This window comes from Bombus pyrosoma, linkage group LG1 (assembly GCF_014825855.1).
Source record: "Bombus pyrosoma isolate SC7728 linkage group LG1, ASM1482585v1, whole genome shotgun sequence".
Classification (NCBI taxonomy): domain Eukaryota; kingdom Metazoa; phylum Arthropoda; class Insecta; order Hymenoptera; family Apidae; genus Bombus; species Bombus pyrosoma.
Genome location: NC_057770.1, coordinates 4,629,602 through 4,655,167, shown reverse-complemented (window position 1 = coordinate 4,655,167; position 25,566 = coordinate 4,629,602). Strand labels below are relative to the sequence as shown.

Genomic DNA, 25,566 nt, shown 5'->3' with positions numbered 1-25,566 from the left:
AACCATCTTCGTGCCATATTTACCTTTTTGAGTGGGGCGGATTAGCCGAATGACGAGACGTTAATTAGCGTTTAATCCTCGATCTACGCTCAGTTGGAGTGGCGATCGTCGCGTTATCGAGGGTCAGCCACAGAGACGGCTATATTCCGCGGACTCTTGCGTGGAGAAACGGGCGCATACTAAAGCACGTTCACGTTTATCCGTGTGTGTCCGATGGTACACATTCTCGGATAAAGAACGATTCGAGTTCGTTATATAACGATTATCGAGTGTTTATAATACAGGTGTTTCTTAGGGAAAATACCATTTTGACAAAGTGCGCGCACCTTGCCGGTAAGTGGGTCGTTCTTTCACCTTCCTCTCGTTAAACTAACGTTCCGCGTTAAACTCGCGTCCCTCCTTTTCTCGCGTCTTCCGCGTCGATACGCGTCGTATCTTCCTTTCCCGAATTCTTTTCCCGAATTTCGGTGGAGATTTTTCTTGTCTGACGCGCGATCAGATCGAGTCGATCATCCACGACTATCGCGACGTTAGGTTTCTTCTCTCCGTGTGGAAACACATAGCGACGGTGGGAGACTCGAAGGTGGAAGATTTATCGATTTCTGGATCCAACCAAAAATGGACTTTCTAGTCGCCAGGAAATCTGCTGGAACCGATAACTCTAATCCCATCGACGTCCCCGAAATCGAGGACGAACGATCCTCGAAGGACGTTTATACTCGTCACATTCTCGAAGAGTTCACGATCGAGCGACAAAAAGTCGCAACACGAAGGTTTTCGACGGTGATTCGACGATCGTCGGCACGAGAACTTTGAAGGAAAACTTGTTGCTTTGCGTTCCTCCGTGTTCAAGTGAGTTTTAGAACGGTCATTCCATCATACGAGAATTTCATTTCCGAGCAGTGTCTGATATTCGTAGAAACCTGCGATCGTTTGTAAAAGAAAAAAAAATCGCAACCGTTGAACCCTGCGAACGTACATGCCGATTACTCAGAGATTCTTTCTTTTCCTGACGTGTCTATATCGTCGTTTAATCGTACCGCCTACTATCGACACACCTATACAAACGAAAGGTACGAACGATAAACCAACGGAAACGTAGCAGATCGCGAATCGTCGGAATTACAGCACCGATCGTCTTCGAACATCGTGTTCCTCGAATCGATTCGTAGTTAGTCACGTAGTTTCCGATAACGTAACGAGTACCGAACGAAATAGATCGCGCGGTTCAACCATTCAAGATCGACGACGTGCCTCGTGCCTGGCATCGGCGCTATTACCTCTTACTTTAATCGATGTGGTCGTGGAATTACCAGAGTCGTTCACTTTTTTAACGATACTTCACCTATGGTCTAGAGGTTTGCGTCACCCAACGATCCGTCGATGAAATTCGCCGAGTCAAAAGAGAGTCGAAAACCAAAGAGAAAGGGAAGATTTTCCTTCGTTGCCTCGAGCCTCGAATTCAATTTACAGCAACGGCAACAAACGAATCTTCGATCTAAATCTAAATAAGTACTCGAACACGTACGATAGTAGATAACCAAATTCGTAATTGTAAAATATCTTCTTCGACGCACGCTTTCGCAATATGTATAAGTAATGCTCGATTATCTTCCGTCGAACCCTCGTCTTCGCGAAACAGTTTAATATCGGCTGCAAATAAGCGAAAGAAGATACGAAATACGGGGTCGTGATTAAATACGAGATCGATCGCGTTCGAAAAAATAGAACACGTCGGGTTTTCGCCATTAGCGCAGCTTGCAACTTCCCGGTAACAAATCGTTATTTTTTTCTTTTTTCTTTTTTCATCTCTATCCGCAAGAGTGGACGATCGGTTAGAGGGGAGAAATAATCTCTGGTGCGAGTTTCGGCAGTGATTCCGGTCATAGAATACGATTCAGCGATCCGAGCTAACGATTCGCGTACGCGAATTCGAGCGTCGAGCACGGGCCCGATTTCGTCATCGTTGACCAAATATTCCACCCACGAATCTTTTCACGCTGCTTCTCGTACGCGGTTTCCTCTCCATCTTATCGGGCGATAACATTTTTTCGGTAGCAGATAATGGCCGTGACAAATAAGTGGTTCTCGAGTTGTAGATAATCTCTCGAACATAATTCGCGATTTTCTTTTGCATTTCTATTTAAGTGGTATCGCGATGGTAGTCGCGTAACGCTGAAAAAACTTCTTGGAACGAGATAGATACCGCGGATGGTGGTAGTGGTGGAAACGATACCGAAGATTTGGAAATTAACCAAGAGCTTTTAATTGCCCTCTTTTTAGCACTCGGAGCACTTTGATAATTTCGATAATCGGCGTGGAATTATCTCGGAACGAATATTTCGAATTAAAACTGGTATCGCGAGTCGAGAAACATTTGTCGTTGAAGGTATTTAAACAAATACACGCGAAAGGACAGAAACACTGCCGAGATAGAGATCGATCGATATCGAAAATACTTGTACGAAAGCGTGACGCGTATTCTTGTAAACACCATCGATGTTATTACAGTTATGTTTGCTCGCCAAGCGTTATACATATCGCGAGTGGGCGTATGAAAAACGAGAAAACAGAAAAAAAAAATGAAAACAGACGATCTAATCGCGTATCTACATTTTCTTCGAGAGACGCGCCTACTCGTGTAATAATACTCCGTTTTGCTACCGACGTTCCAAGTATCGTCGTAGTCGTACGTTATGCCAGTGTTGTTTCTTTGTCTAATTATCGTGTAATTAAGACATCGTCGTTTAAAAAATGACTAAGAAAAAGAAATAAATTATGTAACGCTTTGGCATTGCATTGGCATTGCGTTGCAAATACCGGTAGAATGTTTATTTCACGAGCGGACGGTATCAGATGTTGTTCCTTAATACGATTTCGTGTAACGAAAATAATTACGTTACTGAAAATTGATTTCAACGACGCGAAAACCGAGAACGCAGCGACGCGTCTGCCTAGAGGCATCGAATTGGAGGGGATTTCCGAATTGCGGCAGTCGCGCGCCGGCATTCGAACGAAGAGGACACGCGTTGCGCGTACTCCTTATCGTTACACTCTGCCTGTAACGTACAACATTACGTATGTTACGCGTTCCGCGCTTATATTCTAAATATTTATCGTTTCGTCTATACGTATGCGTACGTATGTATGGACAATTTTGCAAGATTTTCAGGCTACGCGTAATACGCAACGATGTACGAAATATTTCGTACAAAGCACTTGTCGTAATATTTAAAGAGCGGAACGAGTTTCTGTTCGGATTCTACGAGAAATGGGCGAAGGAAAATTCATAAAATTTCGAATAAAACCACGCGATCTATTCGTCTAACTTTTCACGAATATATTAAAATTTTTTTTCTTTTTTTTTTTTTTTTAGAGTACTTGCTTCCGATTTTATAATAAAATCTTCGTTTCTCTCGACTCTTTGCCGTGGTAGGAACCAACGGAGCGGATTTTTAATGAAAAAACGCTTCCGGCTCTTGTAACATCCTTCTTGTTGCAAGCACTTTGATCGACGCAACCTTCGATAATCCCCGGATTCTAGAAATCAATTAACTCGGCCCCAGGTTCCGAACGTACGAGCAGAGGAGACCGCTCGTTTAATCACGGCGTTCCGATACCTTTCCTTTTTTATCTTTATCGATCGTTTCGATAAACATCGAATGGAACTCGCCTCGTTTTTAAAACAAACTATCGTCAGAACGCTGTTCTTTACGTTTATAGACTTTCTTTCTTTTCTTTTTTTTTTTCTTTTCTTCAAGCCTTACGCTGCGAGCGTTACACAGTGACACACAGCATCTCGCTTCGATCTTCCCTCGGTCTCGTTGAGCGATCGTAACGAGAGTACGATCAGCGCGAGTACGAGAAAAGCTTGTACGCGAGACGAATGCAATAACGTGCTTCGCGTACTAGGGAAATCGCTGTAGTGCGCTGCAGAGTGTTCGCGTAGCGCATGAATGAAAATCGACGAGCGGAACGATCATTGCGAGTGTGAATGAAACTGAAATGCGCATGCATAGACGCGTAGGACGCGGAAGTAGCAAAGACACGCAGCTCGAGTCGGCTTGTTCGTCGGCGAGTGTAAACGTCGGTCAAAGATAAAATAAAGTTCGATATCCCGCAAATTGTGATCATTGACGTAACTCGTCGTCGAAACATTATATAAACGATATAAAGGAACGCGTCGTTATTTATTTAATAGTCGTACGTAGACGATCGTTCAACGTGGCTAATAGAATTCATACGCGACCGTTGTTCTCTTCTCTTTCATCGTCGATTTACATCGACCCTACTTCTATTTGCATTTGTACATTAGCATATAGGCAGCAACGCGACTAGAATTCGATCGTTTCCTTCGAACCTGTTCGTGACAGCGCGTGTATTGCGACGTTGAACGTTGGCATTCGCATTTCCATCCCCGTTAGCTCGCGTCCAACCCTTACTTTCGCACGAGTGCAGCTGTCGTGGTACACGTGCACGTCAGTAGCGATTTCGTATTGATTTTTTGTGCCGATGCTAGGGGCGCGTAACAGGCGAAGGGTAAAGTCTTTATAACCGTCGCTCCTGGCCGACTTAATTCGCGGCCATTCCGCCACAGACGCGTTCGTTCGATCGCAACAAACGTTTCGAGACCCGAAGAAAAATGCGATACGTTAGATAATGCAGATACGGAGAACAATCGCGATCGTCGAACAGCGATATACAGAGAAGGACGAGCGAAGATTCCTCGATGACGGCACTTTTTTTTTTTTGCGTGTCTATCGCAACATTTTTCTTTAGATTTGCTTACAAAAATTTCCATCGAAATGGCAAAGAAAGACACGATGATGTAAATCTTTAGCCTGCCTGTTCTACCTAATCTGGGTAATCGAAGGTAGCTCGAGTTTCCTTAGGAAGATCCAAGAGCGCCCTTCGTTCAACCGACTATCCTGCAAAAGCGGGAAACGAAAATGATGGAAAAGTCACTTTCTTGCCATTATATCGCGATTTTACGTCGCGTTTCGAACGACCGAAAAACACACCCAATCTCGGCTCTTTTTCTTACGCGAGCGAGCTCGTTTCTTTCCAATGATAAAATTTCTCTCGGACAGCCGCGTAGATCGACGAGATACGCTCGACGTTCGTAGACGATAACGAACGCGGAGACAAAATGTTCTGTAATTATAATTATATAATGTAACGTAACGATCGTGGAGGTGATGGAATCGGCGATGGAACGTAAGCGATAACACGTAGGACGATCGTTAATTTGGTCGGACGAGAAACGAATCGTGTCGGGCCATTGCAGGTTGCTCGACCCTGACTTTCCTGTCTCGCGACGTTAACGTTAACGCCAAAAGCATCCAAACTTACGAGCTTGGAAGCTTGGAAACGCGAAACGTGGGTCGAGTAACAACCGCGCGAAGTAATCGTCTGATCCAGAACCGTAATAGACTTTCGTACAGCCTGTTTAACACGCTTGATAACCGCGGGAATAGCAGCACGACTATCCGTGGCGATGAAAAAGCGAAACGATCGGCGCCGCTTGGCGCCTGTCGGCGTTTCAACCCCGTCGGTCGACCGCATCGACCGATGATCGCGCGACCTTGGCACGATCCGTAGCTGGCCGCAGGGTCGAAAACTCACGGTATACGGTTGTTGCAATTTCAGCCGGAGAAGGAGACTGCTGGTCGTCGCTAGCTGGAGGGAGAATCGAGAAGCGTGCGAGAGTAGGACACGAACCGACGAAGCTCGTTTCGCAGGAAGGAGGAAGCACGAGGGAAGGGAGAGGAGGTGGAGCGGGGCTTATCGAACGGGGCCGTGTACGTGCGAGAGAGAGAGAGAGAGAGAGAGCGACGGGCTGAAGCGCAAGGAGAGAGGGAGAAACAGAAAAGGAGAGAGAAATGGCCCCCACCCACGTCCAGGAGGAAATAGAGGGGCGCTATAAAGAGTATGCCTATAGCCCTGTACCAACGAGTTGCACTTCAGCGGTGTACTATTCACCCACCCCTGGAAAATATCCCATAAAGTTTGGTAGTAGCTTACCCAAGTATCGTACGATCGGTGACCACGACCAGTGTCCTGCCGCAGAAATGACGGAGAAGGGCTCGACGTTGCTTCAATACCTCGCCGCTGCAGCGGGTAAGTTTCAACCCTTTTTCTCAATGGCTAAACGCGGACGTTCGATCCGCGTGCCAGGACTCTCGGGAAATCGCATCTATCGACGAAGCCGACCGTCAGCCCGAGTTTAGCGACCCCAGAGCCGCGTGTTGTTGGCCATCTTTTCCGTTGGCAAAGCGTTTCATTTTCGCACGACGCGCCGCTGTTAAGGAATCGTCGAATTCTCTTTCGAAAATCGTTCGACGGAACGCGGACGTACGAAATCGACGTAATCGACGACTTTGGAAACTTTTTACCGATAAGCAACTTAACAATTATCTGTAATTATCTGGTGCGAGAATTAAAACCTTGATATTCTCAAAGGTAACTCGAATTTTCAAGCGAACGAATCGCGATTTTTACGGTTTAAAGTTTGAAAGCAGCGGGCTGTCGTATCGTTCGTAGAATTTTACATACTCGTGGAAAAGTTTATTCGGTAAATTCGACGCCACGGAAAGAAATTTACCGAACCAACGAGTCCGTCGAACGTCGATAGTATCTGTACGACGTAAGATTTCCAAGATACGGATTAGATAAATTCAACAGACTCGATTCCACTAATGAACTGCTACGAACGATCGATTCCATCTATAATTCTCCGTTAACTGTTAACCGTACAACGCTTCGAGAAGAACAGACTTTCGCGCTTCGTGGTGATTCTCCGTGGCAAGAAGAGAAAGAATCGCGATCTTCGTCGAGTAGAATCGAAGCGACGATTACTTTATGAAATTAGTTCTTATCGCTCGTTCCCGATTCTTTCATCGTCGTAACGTTAAACGGGCGAATTGAATCATAATTGACTTATTACCATGCTATACCGCGATACCACGGTCGTACACAGTAGTGTAACGCGTTCGCCTGTGACGCGCGAGGAAGAATATCGAAAGGGACGAAATTTTCTTTAGAAATGTTTCTTCGCGCACAGGTGGCAAAACCGTTATCTTACGATGCTCGATTTCACGCTTGATAATCGCAATTGTCGTAATTATCAAATAGCTTAAACGAAGTAACAGCGTAACAAGCAAACGATTTTCTTACTTAATCGCTGACGTTCGAGCGAAACGATCGCGTAAAGTATAACGCATTATACATATCGGTGGACAAACAAAAGTAAATTTACGTGTTCGTGCGCAAAACAAGGAAGCGATGTAAACAGACGATCGGACGAGAGCGCGTTTTCGCTGGTCGCGTGCGTTTTAAAGCGATATTGGCTCGAAACGCGCGCGCACCAACTTTGCCGCAAGAATACGCGACGTCATGCTACGAATATATTCTTCCTCGTGTGTGTGTGTGTGTGTGTGTGTGTCGTTTTGAAAGATTCGTATTATCATTACCGCTATGGTAGCTATTAAAGGGTAGAGCCTAGCGGACCTTTGCTTCTGGTTCTCGGCGGATCACGGCCACGCGTATAAATTTTCTCGGTTAAAACGAACGGTACTTTACTAGACGCACGCCACGAAATTGCCTAGAGTTCTATTCCTTTGAAAGGAGCACGTTTCAAATAATCCGGCGTCCATTATACCAGACAGCTAAGCAAATATCAATTTGCGATCGAGCACGGACGAACAATATCGCAATTCCACGACTCTCGACGTCGGACTTTTGCTTCCGTTTGGAACGACGCGTAGATCGTTCAAGAGTCCGAATTTACGAGAGTATTACGAGACTGTGCAACGTCGCGTTTATCGACAATCCGCGATATTTGTTTAAACGTTTGCCGCCACGATCCAAGTCGCTATCGAGCCATACGTAATTGCGTAGCGTAAAATATCGGTAATCGAGTTTGCTCCTTTGATCCTCGATTCGTTCGTGCTCGTTTCCCAACGCTTCGTTTTCTTCCCGACTGCGATCGTGAGCGTAGGCGGACGTGGACATTCTCTCGAAATCGCATGGTCGATGCTTTAGCGGGGAATAGATTTCGCCGTCGAGTTACGTGGATCGGACCGTCGAAAATGAGATGACGTCGTCGGCGATAGAACGGTGGCATCCACGTGTTTCACGAACCAAGCGGACTGTCACGGTTACTCGTCGAATTTCTCGCGTTTCTATAAACTCATCGTGGATATACGTATTCGGATAGTCCACGCTGTCCGACGAATATCGTACCGTTTTCGTGTGTTCAAGCGGAAAACGTCCGCTCGAAATAATCTCCATTCCCGTGATTCATCCTACACGCCATCCTTCTTTTATTGTACTTTGAATCGACGAATTCCATCCGCCTCTCGCAACGAGCGATGTAAAGTCGGACAAACGCCCGACGATGGACACTCGAACGAGAAACAACGACTATTAGCACTACTCCGATCCGACCAGTCTCGACATCGACAGTCCATAGTTTTTCGTTTCTCTTTCGCGTTCCTCTTCGCCTTTCTCTCGGTGTATTTAGAGACTATCTTTCTAAATATATCGAAATGTAATCTCTTAGACGACAAAAGAAAAAAAAAGAAAAAGAGAAAAAAAGAAAAAAAGAAGAAAAGAAGAGATCGAGGAAGGAAGGACCTTGAATAGCAGCGTACGAGTGTCAAGGAAGAAAATCGGTATGCCGTGACTGAAAATAACGCCGTTTATCTTTAACGCGGCTCCCGTAGGTGACAGGCGCGAAGGAAATAGCGTGGCGCGATAAACGAACGAAACGAAACTAGAAGAAAGAGAGGGAACGCGGCAAAGTCGGCGCTGGTTCAAAGTTGGAACAAAGTGGAAGAGAAACACGAACACGCAGTATCGATTCGTGCGTCAATTCGACGAATATACACGCGCGATTTGGCGTTCGTGTCTCGAACGGATTCTTCTCTCAAGGAAACGGATATGTAACCGGTGCAACGTTCGGTTTCGTTTCGCGATCGAATCGGTACGGTAATCGCGAGTTGGAGTTACGTGGAAAGCGTAAAGTTTCTTTCGACGTAATTTTCCAACGAATTTCGATTGCGTTAAGGCGTAGTACCGTTGGAACGACAGTAGCTGCTATCTTGGACAAAGTTTTTTCTCGTCTTTGAAAAAGCTTGAAAAATCACGGAGAAAAATGTCGAACGAAAGAGGCTGAACGTTTCGAGGCGGCGCGATTTGTTTCGAGGTTTTACGTATCGGATGACCGAATTGTTACGACGTTGCGGCTAACGAGGATGTAGTTTGAGTCGATTGGAATCTTTACCGGGCGTGATTCAATTTGGACGGACGCCGGATGCGAATCGTTTAATATTCGCGGCCGTTCGAGGACACGAACCTCTCCTCGCGACTGTCGCTCTCACGTAAACCCATTGTCCTGCACGCGACACTCTTCGCATTTCGTTCGATCATATTCTCGATCACGTTCCCTCGCGTCGATCGTTCTACCGATATAAATCTCGTAAAAGGTTCGCCCCCTCTTCGCTATACCATACGTATCGATCATCTCGTTTGCGTGTAAGAGTCAAACGCCCCGAATATTTCAAAGATAAATTTCCCCGTAAATCTTGCAGTCGTCCCCTCGAACATCGCTGGAAAATTTTCAGCTAAAACTGGATTTAAACGGCGACGAACGGCCGTTCTCCACGCGTGGATATTGACCTACGAGGGTTTGTCCGCCCACGTCGTCCGATTTTAATCATTCGTGAGCGAGTTTATCCATTTTCATACGGAAGTGGAAGGCCACGCCTTCGTTCGTTCGTTCGTTTCGTCTTAGGAAAAATCGAATCGTTCTGGAAACTGCTACGAAAGCAGCGATTGTTCCGTTCGTTTTTCGTTTCGTTTTTCTCGTTTGACGCGTCGTCGTAACGGGCACGCGTTGCAGCAAGACCGTGGAGAATTCGAGAAATCAAGGCTCTCCTGCGGCGTGGTCGACGGTCGTGGCTCGCGTTTATCTGGAAGAAACGAGACGCGCGTCCTTCGTTTCGACCAAGTCGTTAAATTTCATTTCGTAATCCGCGCGAAAGACGAGGCGATCGTTAAAGTAATTTTTACCGCCTTCTGCAAAGATTTACGCGCCGACGTACGCGCTCGGAAAATTCGTCCGACGCGTTGGTCGCGTCTCTGCATCGAGCAAATCGATTCTTCGCGTCGAATAAAATCGTTCGATCGCGACGGCTAAGCTCTGAAAACCTTTTCCCTCGTCCCTGCCCGCGTGCTTTTATCTTATCCGAACGGAGAGTTTTACATAACGGATTTCAAGATAATGCATTGATTATCGAAGATTAGTTGAGAGCGCGAAAACAAAAAATCGATCGGTCGACTACGGTATTTGCGCTTTGTCCAACTAGTAACTACCGGTCGATTGTAAAGGATCGATGCCAGATGTACGACGAGCTACCGCGACGATTCGTTAAAAATAATGATAGTGTCAGTTGGCTCGATAAAGACGTAATTATAGCCAGATAGTGGTCTGGTTAAAAAAGCGTACTTGCTTGCGTAATCGTTCGTCGGAATAAATACGATTCTGCTTATTAGTATACATAGCCTACTAGTTCACCCTTATTAGCATTCGAAAAAATAGATCAATTATCTGTAGAGCGTTACGAATAATTATGATTTACTATTTCTCGAAGGTTGCAGCAAAAAGCGGCAAATCATCGCTACCGAATAGACAATTTTACGAAAACGTACTTGCAACTTGCGAAGCATCGAGCTTCGTTCGGAGCATCGATCTGTAAAATCTGACCAGTTTCTCCAAGTTCTCCAGATTAGCTTCGATTCGCGCCATATTTCCCAAATTTGCCGCCTTCCAATCGTTAACTTTAAGGAAATCGTGCGCAGTTCCAGTCGAAGCAGTCCATACGTAGATTAATTTGATCGTATGCCCTGTTACTTTCGATACGGTATTTACCTACTTTATTCGTCTCTCTCGATGATGCCAATTGCCCGTTCGACGTGACAAATCTTACTCGACCAGAGACGCGTATCGTGCCACGTTTATTCCAACAATTTCCTCGTTACCTTATAAATTCTTATCTCTCGTTATTGTTAAACATTCGAATAGCGATATCCTCTTAGTGTCAAAGATCACGAATGTTTATCACAAAACGGAATTACGTACGTTTTCTCGATCGAGTGCCCGACACCGAACGTCGAGATCGCGATCCATCGAGTCTCGTAACGAGACGTTCCGTTTGCGAAAATATGCTCGTCGTTCATCCAATCGCCATATATCGCCTCAAAATATAATTGCAGTCTTAAAACGCATCGATACTACGCAAACCGTATCGTACCGATTCGAATAATAAGTCGACCATCTTCGAGCTCGAGCGAAATTTCAACGAATAATACTTTTCCAACCTTTTTTCTTCCTTTTCGAACGAAGAAAGAAATTAATCCGACCAAGAGGTTGCCTCGATTGCCTCGTTTCGATCGCGAAAAGAAACCCATGATAACTATATTTCTGGTAGTCGTGATTCTCTCGTTATTACCTGGAACTGATAACACGATAAATCTAATAGCCGCTAGATAGTAGCTTTCGCTCGATCTTCGATCTTGAGCCTCGTCGATCGCGGCTATCCTATCGTGCGCTATAAATAATAAACAAGAACAAACGAAATTCCGATTTTGCCCTAGAATCTTTGTTGATGGAATTAGGATTTTTCGCAAGTTTCTTTTAAATTCATCGCTAGCGTTATCTGGTTAATTGAGCGAGGATCAAGACGAACGTCGGCGAAAGGTGAAAAGTCAATATCGCAGTGGATTTAGATAATTTGCGAAAGATTCGTACGTTATCGCGACGAAAGAGCACCGCGTCAAGGGAGGCTGGTCAGACATCGTCCGATATCAAAGTGTGTTGAGTTCGCACTCGTCCGATCGAGCCTCCGCGAATAAAAATATTTACGTTTTCCCGGGCTATTTTTGTAGGAAAAAGATTCCGCAAGACCGAAGAATGAAAAGAATCGAATAATAAGGCCGACGACGATAAATCTACGACGATCTCGTGTTTCGCGTTTTAATCCAGTTGCGTGAAAACGCCGAGTCTATGCGGATCCACCCATCGATGACGTATTCCAACGATATGGAAACAACTTAGCGCCTAAGCAATTTCTGCTGCCGCCAGAAACTTTCACTCGTTCGTAAATGTGTTTGACGAAAGATTGGCAATTTAAATTGCTCGTATTTTCCATTTATTCGACGATCTTGCTTATTCACGAATGAGAGTTTACCGCGTTCCTTTTCGTCGTTATTAAAGGTACCGGTTGGTTACGATCACTGCTCCGTACTTTCTTGCTTTCTACCCGCTCATTATCGCGACTGTTTTTTTTAATTAAAAATACGCGACAATCAGAGGCTCTCACGTGAGAAACGGCCAACTTTCTAATGCCACTATCGAGACAATTTCCTGTTTTTCCGCGATCCCCGTTCACAACTTTCTATAGCAGCAACTATTATAATAATTATCCTCGCCAACAGTAACGCGATTTTGACGCGAGACGTACGATATTTATTCGCGTTCGGTTTCAGTCCTAGTAATCTAGGAGTGACAAATTAACGTATACATAGAGTTTACAATGTTACGTAATAGGGGATCACAGAGAGGGAGAAGAACGAAAATTCGCATTGCGATCCGTTTCCTGCGATAGAAGCGACGGTTTATCTGCGGTCTGGCGAGATGATTCGTCGATCGACACCCACCGAGTTATTCGCGATGGGAATTGTGCGTCGCGTTTCAAGCTAACGATGCGTTGGCGAACGTTCGAAAACATTAGTTTCGCGGCTGTTTAATATCATCTCTGTTTAGACGACTATGTTTGCGAGTCAGAAGCTTCGAATCTGGAAAAAAATCCCTCGAAGGATCTAGAATTTTATCGCGGAAAAATGAATGGAAATCCGCGCTTGCGCAATTTGTAAACACGCTTAATAGGATATGCAAAATGTAGCAGAAGAAACAGTGGAAACATCGCTGAATTTGCAAGTTTCGTGATAGAGAGCTCGTTATAGTGGCGGTGACGTCACGGCTATCGTTTCGATTATTAATCGCCATTATTTTATCTGTTTTACGACATAGGAGTTAACAAAGTTAGCTTACGTATTATCTAGCTGTAATTGATACACGTGACAACTCGACGCATAGGTATTTCCACCCCTCTTCGAAGCAAGGAAAAAAACGATTTCTTTCGTCGTCGAATACTTCATCCAAGCATATCGTACAACTTGATAACGCAACGTTCTCAAGTTCATGAGAATTCTTATCGACTTGAAAATTTCCTATGTTCCAATACCCCTTCTGCTTCTGTTTTTCTTCGGCGCCGGCTACTGTTTTGCCATTCAACGGTAATCACGACTTCACTCTTGTCTAATCGCATAAATTTACAACGACGTAGTTTCTAGTCGCCCCTAGGAGCTTCGTTATCGACAAATCGCGCACCAACGTCCATCGTTTCTCCACTGTGGCTGATAGCGGCCTTCTTGTCCCTGGACGAGACAAGTGACGATAAATGGCTCGCGACGTATCAGTCCATGTCATTTCGACTCGATCGAAGAGTCGACGACGAGAAATGGAAAAACCACGGAAGATCGAAATTCAGCCATTCCGAATTGCCAATCGATACGAGAAGCATGCGCGAGTCGTGAATCGTTCGTACGATATAGCGATTAGGGAAGAGCGATAAAGATTTTCAAGTGCGTGACAATTTACTATAATCTGTAGTACTGTATGAATTTAGTGTATACAGTGGTGGAACATGATCGTGTCTATAAACGAGTATCTGAATCGATATCTATGTTTGCCAGAGCGCAGATTTACCACGTAGTAACGAACGAAAGATTTGCCGCATTAATAACAGCTCGCCACCATTCTGTACATAGATGATATCGTTTCTATCGTCGGTTGAGAAATCCAGATTCGAAGGAAACAGACGAACTACGGTAGTTGGCGAATCGCGACGATCGAAAGCAAACGAATCGATTTCTTTCTCTTTCGTAATCGCCGACGAAAACTATTTTTTCACCTTTCAATGACGATCGAAATGTTTGACAGAGCGTTTCGGTTAAGTCATCGTCGTTTAAAGAAGTCGATAGAACAAGTCGTTTCGTCGCGTGTCTGCAAATGTCGCGGATGGCAATGGTAATTGGCAGGCAGGCCAATTGGCGAGACATCTGTTCAAATCAAGTAATCGATAAATTCGTTCGCGATCGATCAAAAGGATCGAATTTCTTTTCACTTTCCTTTTACGGCGAATATCGACGAAGGAATCGCGTCGTAGATTAATCTGATCGTACGGTTAATTATTTTTATTAAAATATGAGATTCAATGGACTGGTTAATGCGATAATTCCTGCCGATTTGAACGCCGCTTCCGGCAGAATATCGTCTCCGCTCGCAATATCATGGTAATTAAACGTTTCGATGGTGAAGTTTCTTTGTTATTTCGTTGCACGTTTCTCGCGGCTGTGGAACGGAAGGAATTAATCGATCCGTTTACACGACGTTTAAAACGATTTATAACGATTAACGAGGTTGCGGTAATTTACTGATCGATAACGCTCTCTTCCTTTCCACGTTTATCCCCTTCGAAGAATCGATCGTATTCGATCGTATTCAAGTTCAGTAGTTGTATTCAATCGTAGAAGGAAAGGTCCTTCTACGCATTTTCGAATAAACAATGATATCTCCGATGCTTTGACAGAAGAACGGCAAATACTTTACGCAAGAAGAACGCAAACATCGATTATCTCGTTTTTTGATTATTAGAGATCCAAGAATGCAGACACAGTAGCGAACAAACAAGTTGACGATGTCCGATATTGATATCCCGACGAGAGATTTTTCACGCGCCGGCCAGCGCAACCATTCGCCGCGAGGAACACGCCTGGTTATTTTTATTTCGCGTTGCAATGTCGCACGCGATCGGATGATATAAGAGCGATTCCGCGGCGATTATGTAAACCTGTTGCATTGCTCTCGGCTACAACGTTTAACGTGTCGTTTCGTCGCGTACGTACTCGTCGTACTCGGACTCCTTCCGTTCCTTAACTTCGATCGCCACTTCGGAACACCACGCCGTTCGAAAGTTTATTACGCCACGAGTAGCTTTTATTTTCCACTCCTATCCACCCCTTTCGTTACGTAAACTCGAGCGTAATCGCGAATCATCGAATCGCTGATCGAAACTCTATCTAGTTTGACATTCTCTTCGATTTCCTAGAAAAAGTTATCTTGTTTCGTTTTACCGGCGACATTCCGACGTTCGTTTCAATTACGTGCAATGGCGCAGAGTATCTGCGTCGTTTCAACAAGAAACTTTTGCCACCTTGGATTCCTTGTAACACGATCGACCATTCCCACTTAGTCGAGATTTTACAGCAGCTTCAGAGCGTTTCGCTGGATAAAGACTTAAACTATTCATCCGCCGATTACCTTAACCAGTCTGATTCAATTAATCAATCTACTTTAACGTGGTCTCGTTCAATTGCATCCAATTTCTTCGATTCAAGAACACGTTGCTCCTCCACGGAACGTCAGGTTCGCGTATCTTTGTATGGGCAGGCGTGCCGAGATTCTTGAGCGTTGTCATTGAAATTGCCGATCGTGCGAAACGCCCTCGAACTACCGATCCTCGTATCGCGTTTCGGCGGAAGAGCAGGCGGGAAGGTACAAATTGCATTTTTGCTATGAAAATGCTCGCTGTTATTCGCTAACAAGAGCGTCGAATTGTCTTATCGAAGGCTTAAAGAAACGACATTGTCGACAAGGAATCGATAAAGTTCCGCGGTTTCAAACTATCGGAAGCTTCATCTTCGAAGATACCGAGATCCCACAGTGGACGAATTAAGCATTCTAATTACGTCGATAAACGTAGGTTTACCGTGTACGCAAGTAGTAAAGTTTAGTATTACGTTAGACATCGGACGCTTTCGAACGTGCACAACATGACAAAACATTCCTGATTTATGTTATCCTCGATGATATCATCTCTGTAACGAGGACAGAGGGTCAGGCGCAAAATGCACCCGCGTTCGCGATTCGATTCTTTCTTATCGGTTCGTTCTACCAGTGATCGACCGTTGTACGATCAGAGAGATTCGATTTCGCGTATCAACGATCGCGAGCTTCTCGCGTCGAACGTCAGAGGGGAAAAGGAGAACTGGGAAAAGATCGAGGAAAATACCGAGAAGAGTGAAACAACTGAGAGTGCTGATGGGAGGGGGAGGGGACAGACACGGAAAGCGTCGAAGACGAGCAGATGATCGAAAGCGATAGTACGAACGATAATTAACATAATAGATGGATCCGGCGTTAAAATCACCTTACCATCGCGTATCGATTTAATCGCTCTCCTTTTGTCTCGCGTTGACAAAGTACGGCGCGATCGTTTCTTTTCTCTCGTTTCGTGGAAGACGTTTCACAAGCGATTCTAAGCGAACAACTCGGAAGGATCGCCGACTCCGTAGAAAGACGGAAAAGTACTCTCGCAAAGAATTTGAACTGGGCGGGCACGAAAACATTCTCCGATTAGAGTTTGTCCGTCGTGCGAGCCGTTGTTCGTATACTTTTTGAACGCGTTATCGATGGCGCCGTTAGCAAATTGTAGCAGGACCCTGGCGATTCGGTAGCGAAGATCTATTCGCAACGTTGGTCGTTCTCGTCTCCGATGTCGCACATCGATTACGCGAACGGATCGCGACGGGAATCGAGAAACGCGAGAGAGAAACGTGACCAGCGGTCGTTCTGCCAGCGGACCTAACTTAACCGTGACTATCGCGCACACGGAAAACATATACTCCAAGGAGATCGTTCGTTATCGTTTACCCTCGTTAATCGTACATCTTGGAACGCGTCAAACTAGGCTAACTAATCGTCTATATATCGTTTTCGAATACGTCGAATACGTCTTGCGCAGATGCCGTTGCACCAAATGGACGAAGAGATTAATAACAACGAACGTTATGATTTCAGCAAATTTGTGCTGCGTTGCAGCCGGTGCTTTGCTAGGATGGACCAGTCCGATATTACCTAAGCTACAGAATGGCGTGGAAGACAATCCTCTCGGCAGAAGAATCACCCCGGATGAAAACTCTTGGATCGGCTCGTTGGTCTCCGTGGGAGCGATGATTGGCAGTTTCGCGGCTGGATATTTGGCGGAAAGGTATGTCGCGATTTCTACGGAACAATCGTATCATCTATTATCGCGCGTACTGGTCGATAGGCCTGGCACGTTCCAAAGAGTGTTAAACTTGGCCAAGGTTTTCAACTCGAAGCCTTGACCACGTGGCTGATGGAGCTTCGAGCGTCTTTCGCTAGAATTATCGCGCGTATAGACACTTGACGCTCGAAATTCACACACCATTGTAAATATGTAAACGCAAGACGTTGTCCCTACAAAACGGTTCGTCTAATCTGATCTAATTGGTTCGCAGATGCGGTAGAAAGAGGACGCTGCTACTGAGTGTGGTACCATTTCTGATCGGTTGGATCCTAGTCGCAACAGCTGGCGTCGTGTACCAATTGTACGCGGCACGAATAATTCTCGGTATCGCCTTGGCGTTCGCTTTCACGGTCGTTCCTATGTACTGCGGCGAAATCGCCGAGGTAAACGTCGCATCCACTCGTTCTGATCCGAGTCCTTCGTTGTAACGCGTTTAATCGATATTCCATCTTGTTTGCAATTACGTAGACGTCCGTCAGAGGAGCTCTAGGATCCTTCTTGCAACTGTTCGTCAGCTTCGGTCTCCTATATGCGTACTGCATCGGGCCGTTCGTGTCGTATCTGGTGTTTGCTATACTCTGCGGCATTATACCCGTGATATTCGTCGCTTGTTTCTTCATGATGCCCGAATCGCCGTACCATTTGCTGAAGATCGGCAAGAGACAAGAGGCGATCCAAGCTTTGGCCTGGTTACGATGCAAGTCTCCCGCTAGCGTGCAAAAGGAAGCCGACGAAATGCAGGTACGTAATGGAAAATTAATAAAAAAAAAAAAAAAAAAAGAAAATACGACCCGAGAATAGTTCAGAAACGATCGTTGTCCGTTGAATTCTATTTCCGCGAGGTCCTGACTATTTCCGTGTGCTTTTGAGACTAGAACAATTTCCGTCTGCACGCGTCCGAAAGGTCACGTTGATCGCGAGAGAGGCACGTGTGCCTGAATGTCGTAACACCGACGAAGATGACCGTCGTTATGCGAGACGAAATTGAACGAGGCCTCGAGATCGTTTCCGACGCGTTAAACGAATAATCGTAATCCGAATTGAACGGCGTGATAACGCAGGAATATTAATACGCAATATGCAACAACTTATTGTACGTAACGGTGAAGTGCAGCGATAGATACAAACGAATAACGTTTGCACGGTATCGTTTGTAAAAGCAACGAGGAACTAGCAAACGATAAATATAAACAGAGTTTTATATGACGAAAGAAGAAGAATCAGAAGCATTGATAACAAGGTCTGGCATAAACACAGGAATTTTACCAAAAATCGATGCGGAGAGCGGGAGTCGATAAGAGGAACGAGCTACGATAAGACCGATCGCGTGGTAAAGCGTGAGCGAGCGGAGCCAACATCGTATCAGTGCGGCGTTCGGGTAACGTTCGCTTAACGAGGTCGGGGGTAAGGTCGTTCCTTGATCCGTCAACGATGACAACGCGGAGGAGCGTTCCTGCAACCTCCAACGTGCCTCTATACGCTACCGAGTATACCTTATTGCGTAGTCGGGTGACTAACGTGTCATGTGCCGCAGCAACGCGATCGTTACGCGTATCGACGTTCGATCTTTCGATTTCCGCGGCCGCGTTATTAAAATTCGATGAATTTGTAATAGATCTCGGCGATCTATTACGTTAATCGAAGTAGGTCGCCGAACCGATATTTCCTTTTCTCCTCATCCATCGTTTCTTCGCTCTCTTCTTCCATCGTTTTCGTTCAATCTTTTCACATTCTTTGCGACGAGTTGCGCGCAACTTGTTTATCAAGCCCCAAATACAAATTTTTCTTTGATTTATCGATGGAAGATGATTCGATCTTTTGATACGAAAAGCAACTAACTTTAGCGTTTGCGATATGGTTCGAATAAATAGATCGTCGATCGTAATCCGTTTGTTTGGTATTTAGGTTGCCATCGACGAAGCATTCAAGACCGAAGCGAAAATCAGCGATTTATTCAACGTGAAGGCGAACTTTAGAGCTTTGATATATACGTGCTTGCTCGTGACGTTCCAACAGTGCAGTGGCATCAACGTGGTCCTCTTCTATATGGGATCCATCTTCCAGGCTGCGCGCAGTGCGCTACCCGACTCCATATCAACTCTGATTGTCGGTAGTGTACAGGTGGTTGCTTCCATGGTCACGCCGGTGATCGTTGACAGACTTGGTAGGAGGTTGCTGCTCATTACCTCCGGCGTTGGTGAGATTGTCTCCTTGGTAAGTGAAATATCTCTGAAGTCCGTGTTTATCGTCCAAATTTATCGCGTTACGTTCTAGTCACATAGCTACATTACACTACGGAAGTAGCAATTGTACCGTACAAAGATCGTACTATCGTTCCCTTGCTATCGCGTTATCGTATTGTTTTCGCCCCAATTTAAGATCGATGTATCTCTTTATGATCTTACCGCGTGAGTCGTGTTTATCGAAAAACAAGGCGGTGGAGATGCTAGTCCTCGCGACGTGGAAATATAAAATTGCAACGCTTCTACCGATTGTCCTCGATAACGCGTGCACGTGGAGTCAAACGACAGCTGCGAGCGTGAGGTACGATTCTCCGGACGCTAACCAGGTCTCGTACCCTCTGGTGTCGTAACGATATTTCGTAAAGGCTGCTTTTACGCTTGGAAGCATCGGTTAATGGCGAACAAATTATTCCGCGATCGTTCGAAACGTCCGAAACGTGATCGATTGTCGTTCCAGGCGGCATAACGCGAATCCCGAGTTACGCTTTCGCTCCGTGGCCACCTCGATTATAAAACAAGTCGTCGGTGACGATGCGTTTCGACGGTCACATAACCACGTTTTTCGATCAGTTACCTAATCGAGTTACGTGACGTGCAATTTTCGCGGTATTTCGTAAGTACCCGCGCCATAGTTCCCATTATTCCACCCGACATATCGGCGATGCCGCGGAGAATCGCGGTTAGAATTTGGCTGGCGTTTGATCGACTTCTCCGATACAATGATAACGATTGAAAGCGATTTCATTCCGAAACGTTCAAAGATCGTGATTTGTTTGGAAAAATTCCAATGTCACGCGGACCATCTACATCTCCGGCAAGTCGAAACTATTGTTCTTCGTGTCAGAGAGACGGCATACATAATCAGTCTTATCTCTCATCTCAACGACAAGTCCCATTGTTCGCACGATAGATTGACAGCTCTTTTAAAATTACATTATCGGTTAATTAGTATCATCGAAAAGTTGCATAAACAAGCAGAACGTATTTGCGGAATGTACGTTCCATCGTTTTGAATCACGATTGCAATTTAAAAAATTCGGAATCGTCGAAACAAAGGGAAGAGAGAGAGAGAGAGATAAAGAGAGAGAGATTACCACAACCTCGTGGAGAATTTGCAACGATTTGTCGTTGTATCGCGTATCGAATGCGCTTTTCCGTGGCCTTGATCCACTGTCCATTGCGTACGTTTCGCAGGTATTGCAAAATAGCGGCAACAAATCGATCGCGGCCTTGCGACGCCTATTCAAATCGATTTATGTAACCTCGCGATCGTGTGTAGATGTACTTCTGATGCGCGTCGCATTCCATCGCAACGGTGCAACACGAACGCACGACCTTCGTTCGTTCTTTTCTTCACCGGTCGCCCCAGTGATCCACCTTCGTCGCTCGATTCTCGATCCAATTTTTATACGAAACGAAGCCGATAACTTCTTTCGCTTATCTTCGATCATCCGAAAATATATTTCACGCGCTCCAATAAAATCGCTCTCGACGATGAATGCCCGGTGGATTTTTGGAATCCACGACTGAATTTTTTATAACGCGGTGCAAGTGGGGTTTTTCATGCACGTTTATCGAGGCTTTTCTTACGCTACTACGCGTTCTCGACATCCCATTGATTTACCACGGCCAATGAATCCTTGATTGCTTTTTTTTTTTTTAAACGGAACGAACGTTCTTTTCCAACGTCGGACAACTCGCTGAACCTTGAACTTATACGGATATAGGTATTAATAATTTGAATTAATTAATTAATAAAATGACGCTTACTCGTCGTTTGCCGTAATGTTCGCAAATTATGAACATAAACTTCCTGGAAGATAATTTCCGTAAACAGAAAGAAGCGACGCGTCGACACGGAAATCGTCGGTTCGTTCCGATGACTTCACGCATCTGGAATCGTGAGGTCGAGCAGTTAATTATCCATAGCCGTAGATTGTTGCACCGATCCGCGGCCGCGATCAATGTCAATGCCTCGTTACGTGCACGCGTACGCAGGATCGATCGTTGCTTCGCCATCCATAACGCTGTTTTCTGAATTTCGTAATAACGGTGAACGGATGACGAAGGTAAGAAAAAACGACGAGAAAGACAAGTCGATCGAGGTATCGAGCGTTGGTGAGACACGAGACGTGTCAGGAAATGTCTGGAATGCGGTTAATTACCGACAACGCTAATCTTCTGATACATCGATCGACCGATCGCGAATTGTTTTCCCCGCCTTGCAAGCATCGTGGGACGCGTGCCGTCCGAACAATTGGAGTTAAAGTTTATTTGAAGCAAGTGGAGCATTGCCGCGCTCAGTATCTTTCTTACCAAATATCCCGCCGCCTAATTCCCTAAATCCCGCCGGTAATTCGACACGCGTATCTCGGAAAACATCCAACGGAAAACGTTCCAACAAAATATCTCCTATTTATAGCTATATGTCATTGATTTCTAGATCGCCCTGGGACTCTACATGTTCCTCCAAGATGTTACACACTCGGACGTTAGCAGTATATCGTGGCTTCCTATCGTGTCGCTGGTCATCTTCATCGCGGTATACTGCATAGGCTGGGGTCCTCTTCCATGGACCGTGATGGGTGAGATGTTCGCGTCGAACGTGAAATCGAAGGCTTCCGGAATCACCGTGTGCGTGTGCTGGTTGGTCTCTTTCTTCATCACCAAGTTCGCTAACAATCTGCAGGATATATTCGGCCAATTCGCGTTGTTCTGGATTTTTGCTGTATTCTGCGTGGCCAGCGTGTTGTTCACGGTGCTGATATTACCGGAGACGAAGGGAAAGAGCCTGCAAGAGATTCAAGACGTGTTGGGCGGCGCCGACCATTCGGAGATACCCGAGTTCGGAAATTCGAGTAAAAAGTGAAAACAGTATTGCGGTTTCGGGTGACTCGAGAACGATCTCGAGGTTCGATTTCGCCCGCGTTCGCGCATCGGACCAATCGCATCCGTCGAACGGTTCTTGCTCTTCCTATTTCTATATACTACGTATATACCGTTAAGCGCGCCTTTATACTGCCAAAGACCATGAATCGCGATTCTGGATCCTCGCGACACGCGACGATTGGATACTGTTTCCTTTTTTTATCGTTAGAATCGTAGGAACGGGCCGGAACGACAACGCTGGTGACTTTTAGGTCTTAGGTATACGTGTATGTGATAAGACGTCGGCGCGCATTCGATGCGATATTATTGTTATCGATCGTAAAGAACGACAAGGGAAACGCGACAGAGATTCGAACGAGTGTCCTATTTCATTCTATAATCTGTTCAAACGATAGAGATGTCAAGGTAGAGATGTCGAACGATAGAACGAATAACGAACGTCTACTATTTCCATGTTCCGAGGAACGAACAGCTCGGCTAATGAACGGTACTCGCCTACTGCGCGTTTCCCGCCTCGTACGCGCCATAGTAGTTAATGAATATATTTATTTTTTGACAAGCCTTAGCCGTTTAACGTACGCGTCGTTTCCTTTGTACGTAAGATTTTATCCGATCCTTCCAAGTACCATAATATTTAATAACTCAACGCCGCGTTAGATGTGCATAGATGCGAGGACGAGATCCGCTACACCGACCATGAATATGTATCCGTTTTCGATCGCGTAGGTTCCGTAGAATCGCGAAAAAGATGACGAAGAGATGAGAAAAAGAGTCTTCGACGATCGTTCTTCCATGCAGTCGCGAAATCATACGATTGTAAAGCGGAACGGACGAGCGACTTGCACGCGGGAATTCCGCGAATACGATCGATCTTTATCTGAGACGAGTGGTGTGCTCGTGCGCGTCAGGCGGCATATAAACTGAAAGAAAAAAAAAAAAAGAAAAAGAAGAAAAGAAGATAACGCAGTCGGTATTTGATCGCTCACCACTGAGTCATGGAGTTTCCATCATCGAGACGCGTTAATCGCGTTTAGGGACGACGTAGGAAGATCAATTAGAGAAACGAATCTTATTGTAATGGACGATCAGATAGGGAGAGAGCACATTCCTATTTTGTACGCGATTGTTGGAATGTTCGTGGAGACTCGCGTTCCTCCTTGTTTCTCGTCATCTTTATCCTTGTAATTAAGAGTAGACTTCTATAAATGCAACGACGAAACTCGAGAGAAGATTATTCTGCGGAAAATTATTTCTAGAAATTATTGCGTTATACTTTGGACACCTCTCGTTCCGTTCTTAGGAAGGCAAATGCATAATTTCTGCGACCAAGAAGCCAGGCGACAACGTGTTTCCGTAGCAGCCGGCAAAACGACACGTTTTAACGCTAGCGCAAACATTTCATATTTCTTCCTTTTTTTTTTTTTCGTGCGGTGGCATTGAGAGATCATTCTTCCTTTAGTATTTCGTTTCTTTCTTCGATGAATTTTTCTCCCTGGTTATGAACGGCATTTCGCGAGGATTCGTTGTGTGACGTTAGGTTTAAACGTTGGTTTCTTAAGCATAATTTTTTCTATCGTAAATCGTAGCGTAACTTTTGTATTCAAGTATCGATAGAGTTCGTTTTCTGTTATTCGTGCGATCTAGCAACGGATGTACTTAGTTATATCTCACTTCGATTAACACCGGTTCCGTTGAATCGTTCGTTTCGGATTATCGTATGAAAAAGATTGCAAGAATTTTCCTCGATGAGATATCCTTCACGCATCGGCGATACGCGTGTGCGCAACGCTCTTTTTTCTTTCTTAACGATTACGAACGACAATTGTATTTGCATTTACGCGATAGCCTTAAAGATTTGCCAAATATATACTGTTCTAACAAGGTCGCGACATTTAAGGTATACGGTCGGAGAAACGAGACATATCGACGAGCAACGGTTGATCGAGCTTGACATATCTTTCAGCTGGAAAACGATTCATTGAGCCTAGCACGATGTACCTATCGAACGATACGCGCGGGAAGATGAGAAAATCAAAAGAGAGGAAAAGTCATTGGCTTTCTAACGTGATGTGTAATAGGGGCAAGGTATTCGCGCAGACGAAACGCGGTTAATTCGTTGATGCGTGCGCGTTAGCGAAACAAAGGAAAAGAAAGATACTGGAAATAACGAAGGGAGAATGAATAATCGACCGCGTGTACAACGATCAACGATCGAAGTCGGTCGTTGCGTACATATTCATCGCGATGAAAAGTCGAGCGCCTCGATCGGATTTCATCGAGGTCAGAATTGTCCGAGTATGGGACGAAACATATCGTCCATGGTGAACCTCTCGACGATGTGAAATCGTCGTCATCGATAGAAACTAATCTTCCTTTGCGCGAATCTGTACGCAACAACGACTTCTGATGCGTTTGTTCTTCGTTCCGATCGTGAAAACGGAGCTGGACGTTGTAGAATCATTCCCGAAATGTTCCTCTATTTCAAAGAGCAATAAGACTTTTCCTAAGATATGCTTAAGATGACCCGACTGTACGCGCGTGTAAAAGGTAATTTAAAAACTCGATTAAGAAACAAAAGAATATGGCAGGGAAAAAAGAACCGCGGCCAAGTGACGTTCGAATTACCCGGTGTATGGAATTTCCACTTGGATCGAGAAGAGAAGCGCTCGCAGAACGTGTTATTATCTTTGTTTTTTAATTTAAGTAACGTCATGTTTAGAGGAAATTGTACTGTTCACGGAGGAAAAAAAAAAAAGATTGAAGTACGCGCATTGTTCGCGAGGCCTTCGAAGCGATTAGACAGATCGAGCGATAACGATTTTCCACGCGATTGTCAGCAAAGTAGATTTTTAAAATAGAGTATGATGATCACGTGGAATATCGTGTACGAAGCAATGAGAGAATGTGATAACGTTCAAACAAATAATCAGGGTACAAAGGAAATCAAGTTTAGGAACTTCTTATCGACGATACTGTATATATTTATATATATATATATAAATATATATGAATATTCTATGCAACTGTATATATGTACATATATATACGTATGTACGTATTGTTACGCATTAAACGTATAGTGTAATTACGATACTTTTGTTACAACTAAATAAATTATAACTTTAAAGTATTACTCGTTAAGTAACAGGTGAAATCTTTTTCTTCCTTTTTCATCATTCTTGTACCTCAATCTTGTATCC

At 44.9% G+C, this 25,566-nt stretch overlaps 1 protein-coding gene across 1 annotated transcript; it reads left to right on the top strand.

Moving 5' to 3' along the window:
* Positions 1-172: 172 nt before the first annotated feature.
* LOC122568452 (facilitated trehalose transporter Tret1-like) lies at positions 173-25,507 on the top strand. The gene is made up of 7 exons (XM_043728194.1): positions 173-333; positions 5,650-6,120; positions 16,985-17,174; positions 17,446-17,617; positions 17,703-17,975; positions 19,140-19,448; positions 21,921-25,507. The coding sequence occupies exons 2-7, from the start codon at positions 5,883-5,885 to the stop codon at positions 22,344-22,346; spliced, it is 1,608 nt and encodes a 535-aa protein (XP_043584129.1). The 5' UTR covers positions 173-333; positions 5,650-5,882; the 3' UTR covers positions 22,347-25,507.
* The last annotated feature ends 59 nt before the right edge of the window (positions 25,508-25,566 follow it).

What these genes read in the sequence shown, in the direction of transcription:
- LOC122568452 (XM_043728194.1), top strand. Translation starts at nt 5,883, where the DNA reads ATGGCCCCCACCCACGTCCAGGAGGAAATAGAGGGGCGCTATAAAGAG. An exon ending in AGGAAGCCGACGAAATGCAG is followed by an intron (nt 17,976 to 19,139) that starts GTACGTAATGGA and finishes TTTGGTATTTAG; the next exon opens with GTTGCCATCGACGAAGCATT. An exon ending in TTGGTGAGATTGTCTCCTTG is followed by an intron (nt 19,449 to 21,920) that starts GTAAGTGAAATA and finishes ATTGATTTCTAG; the next exon opens with ATCGCCCTGGGACTCTACAT.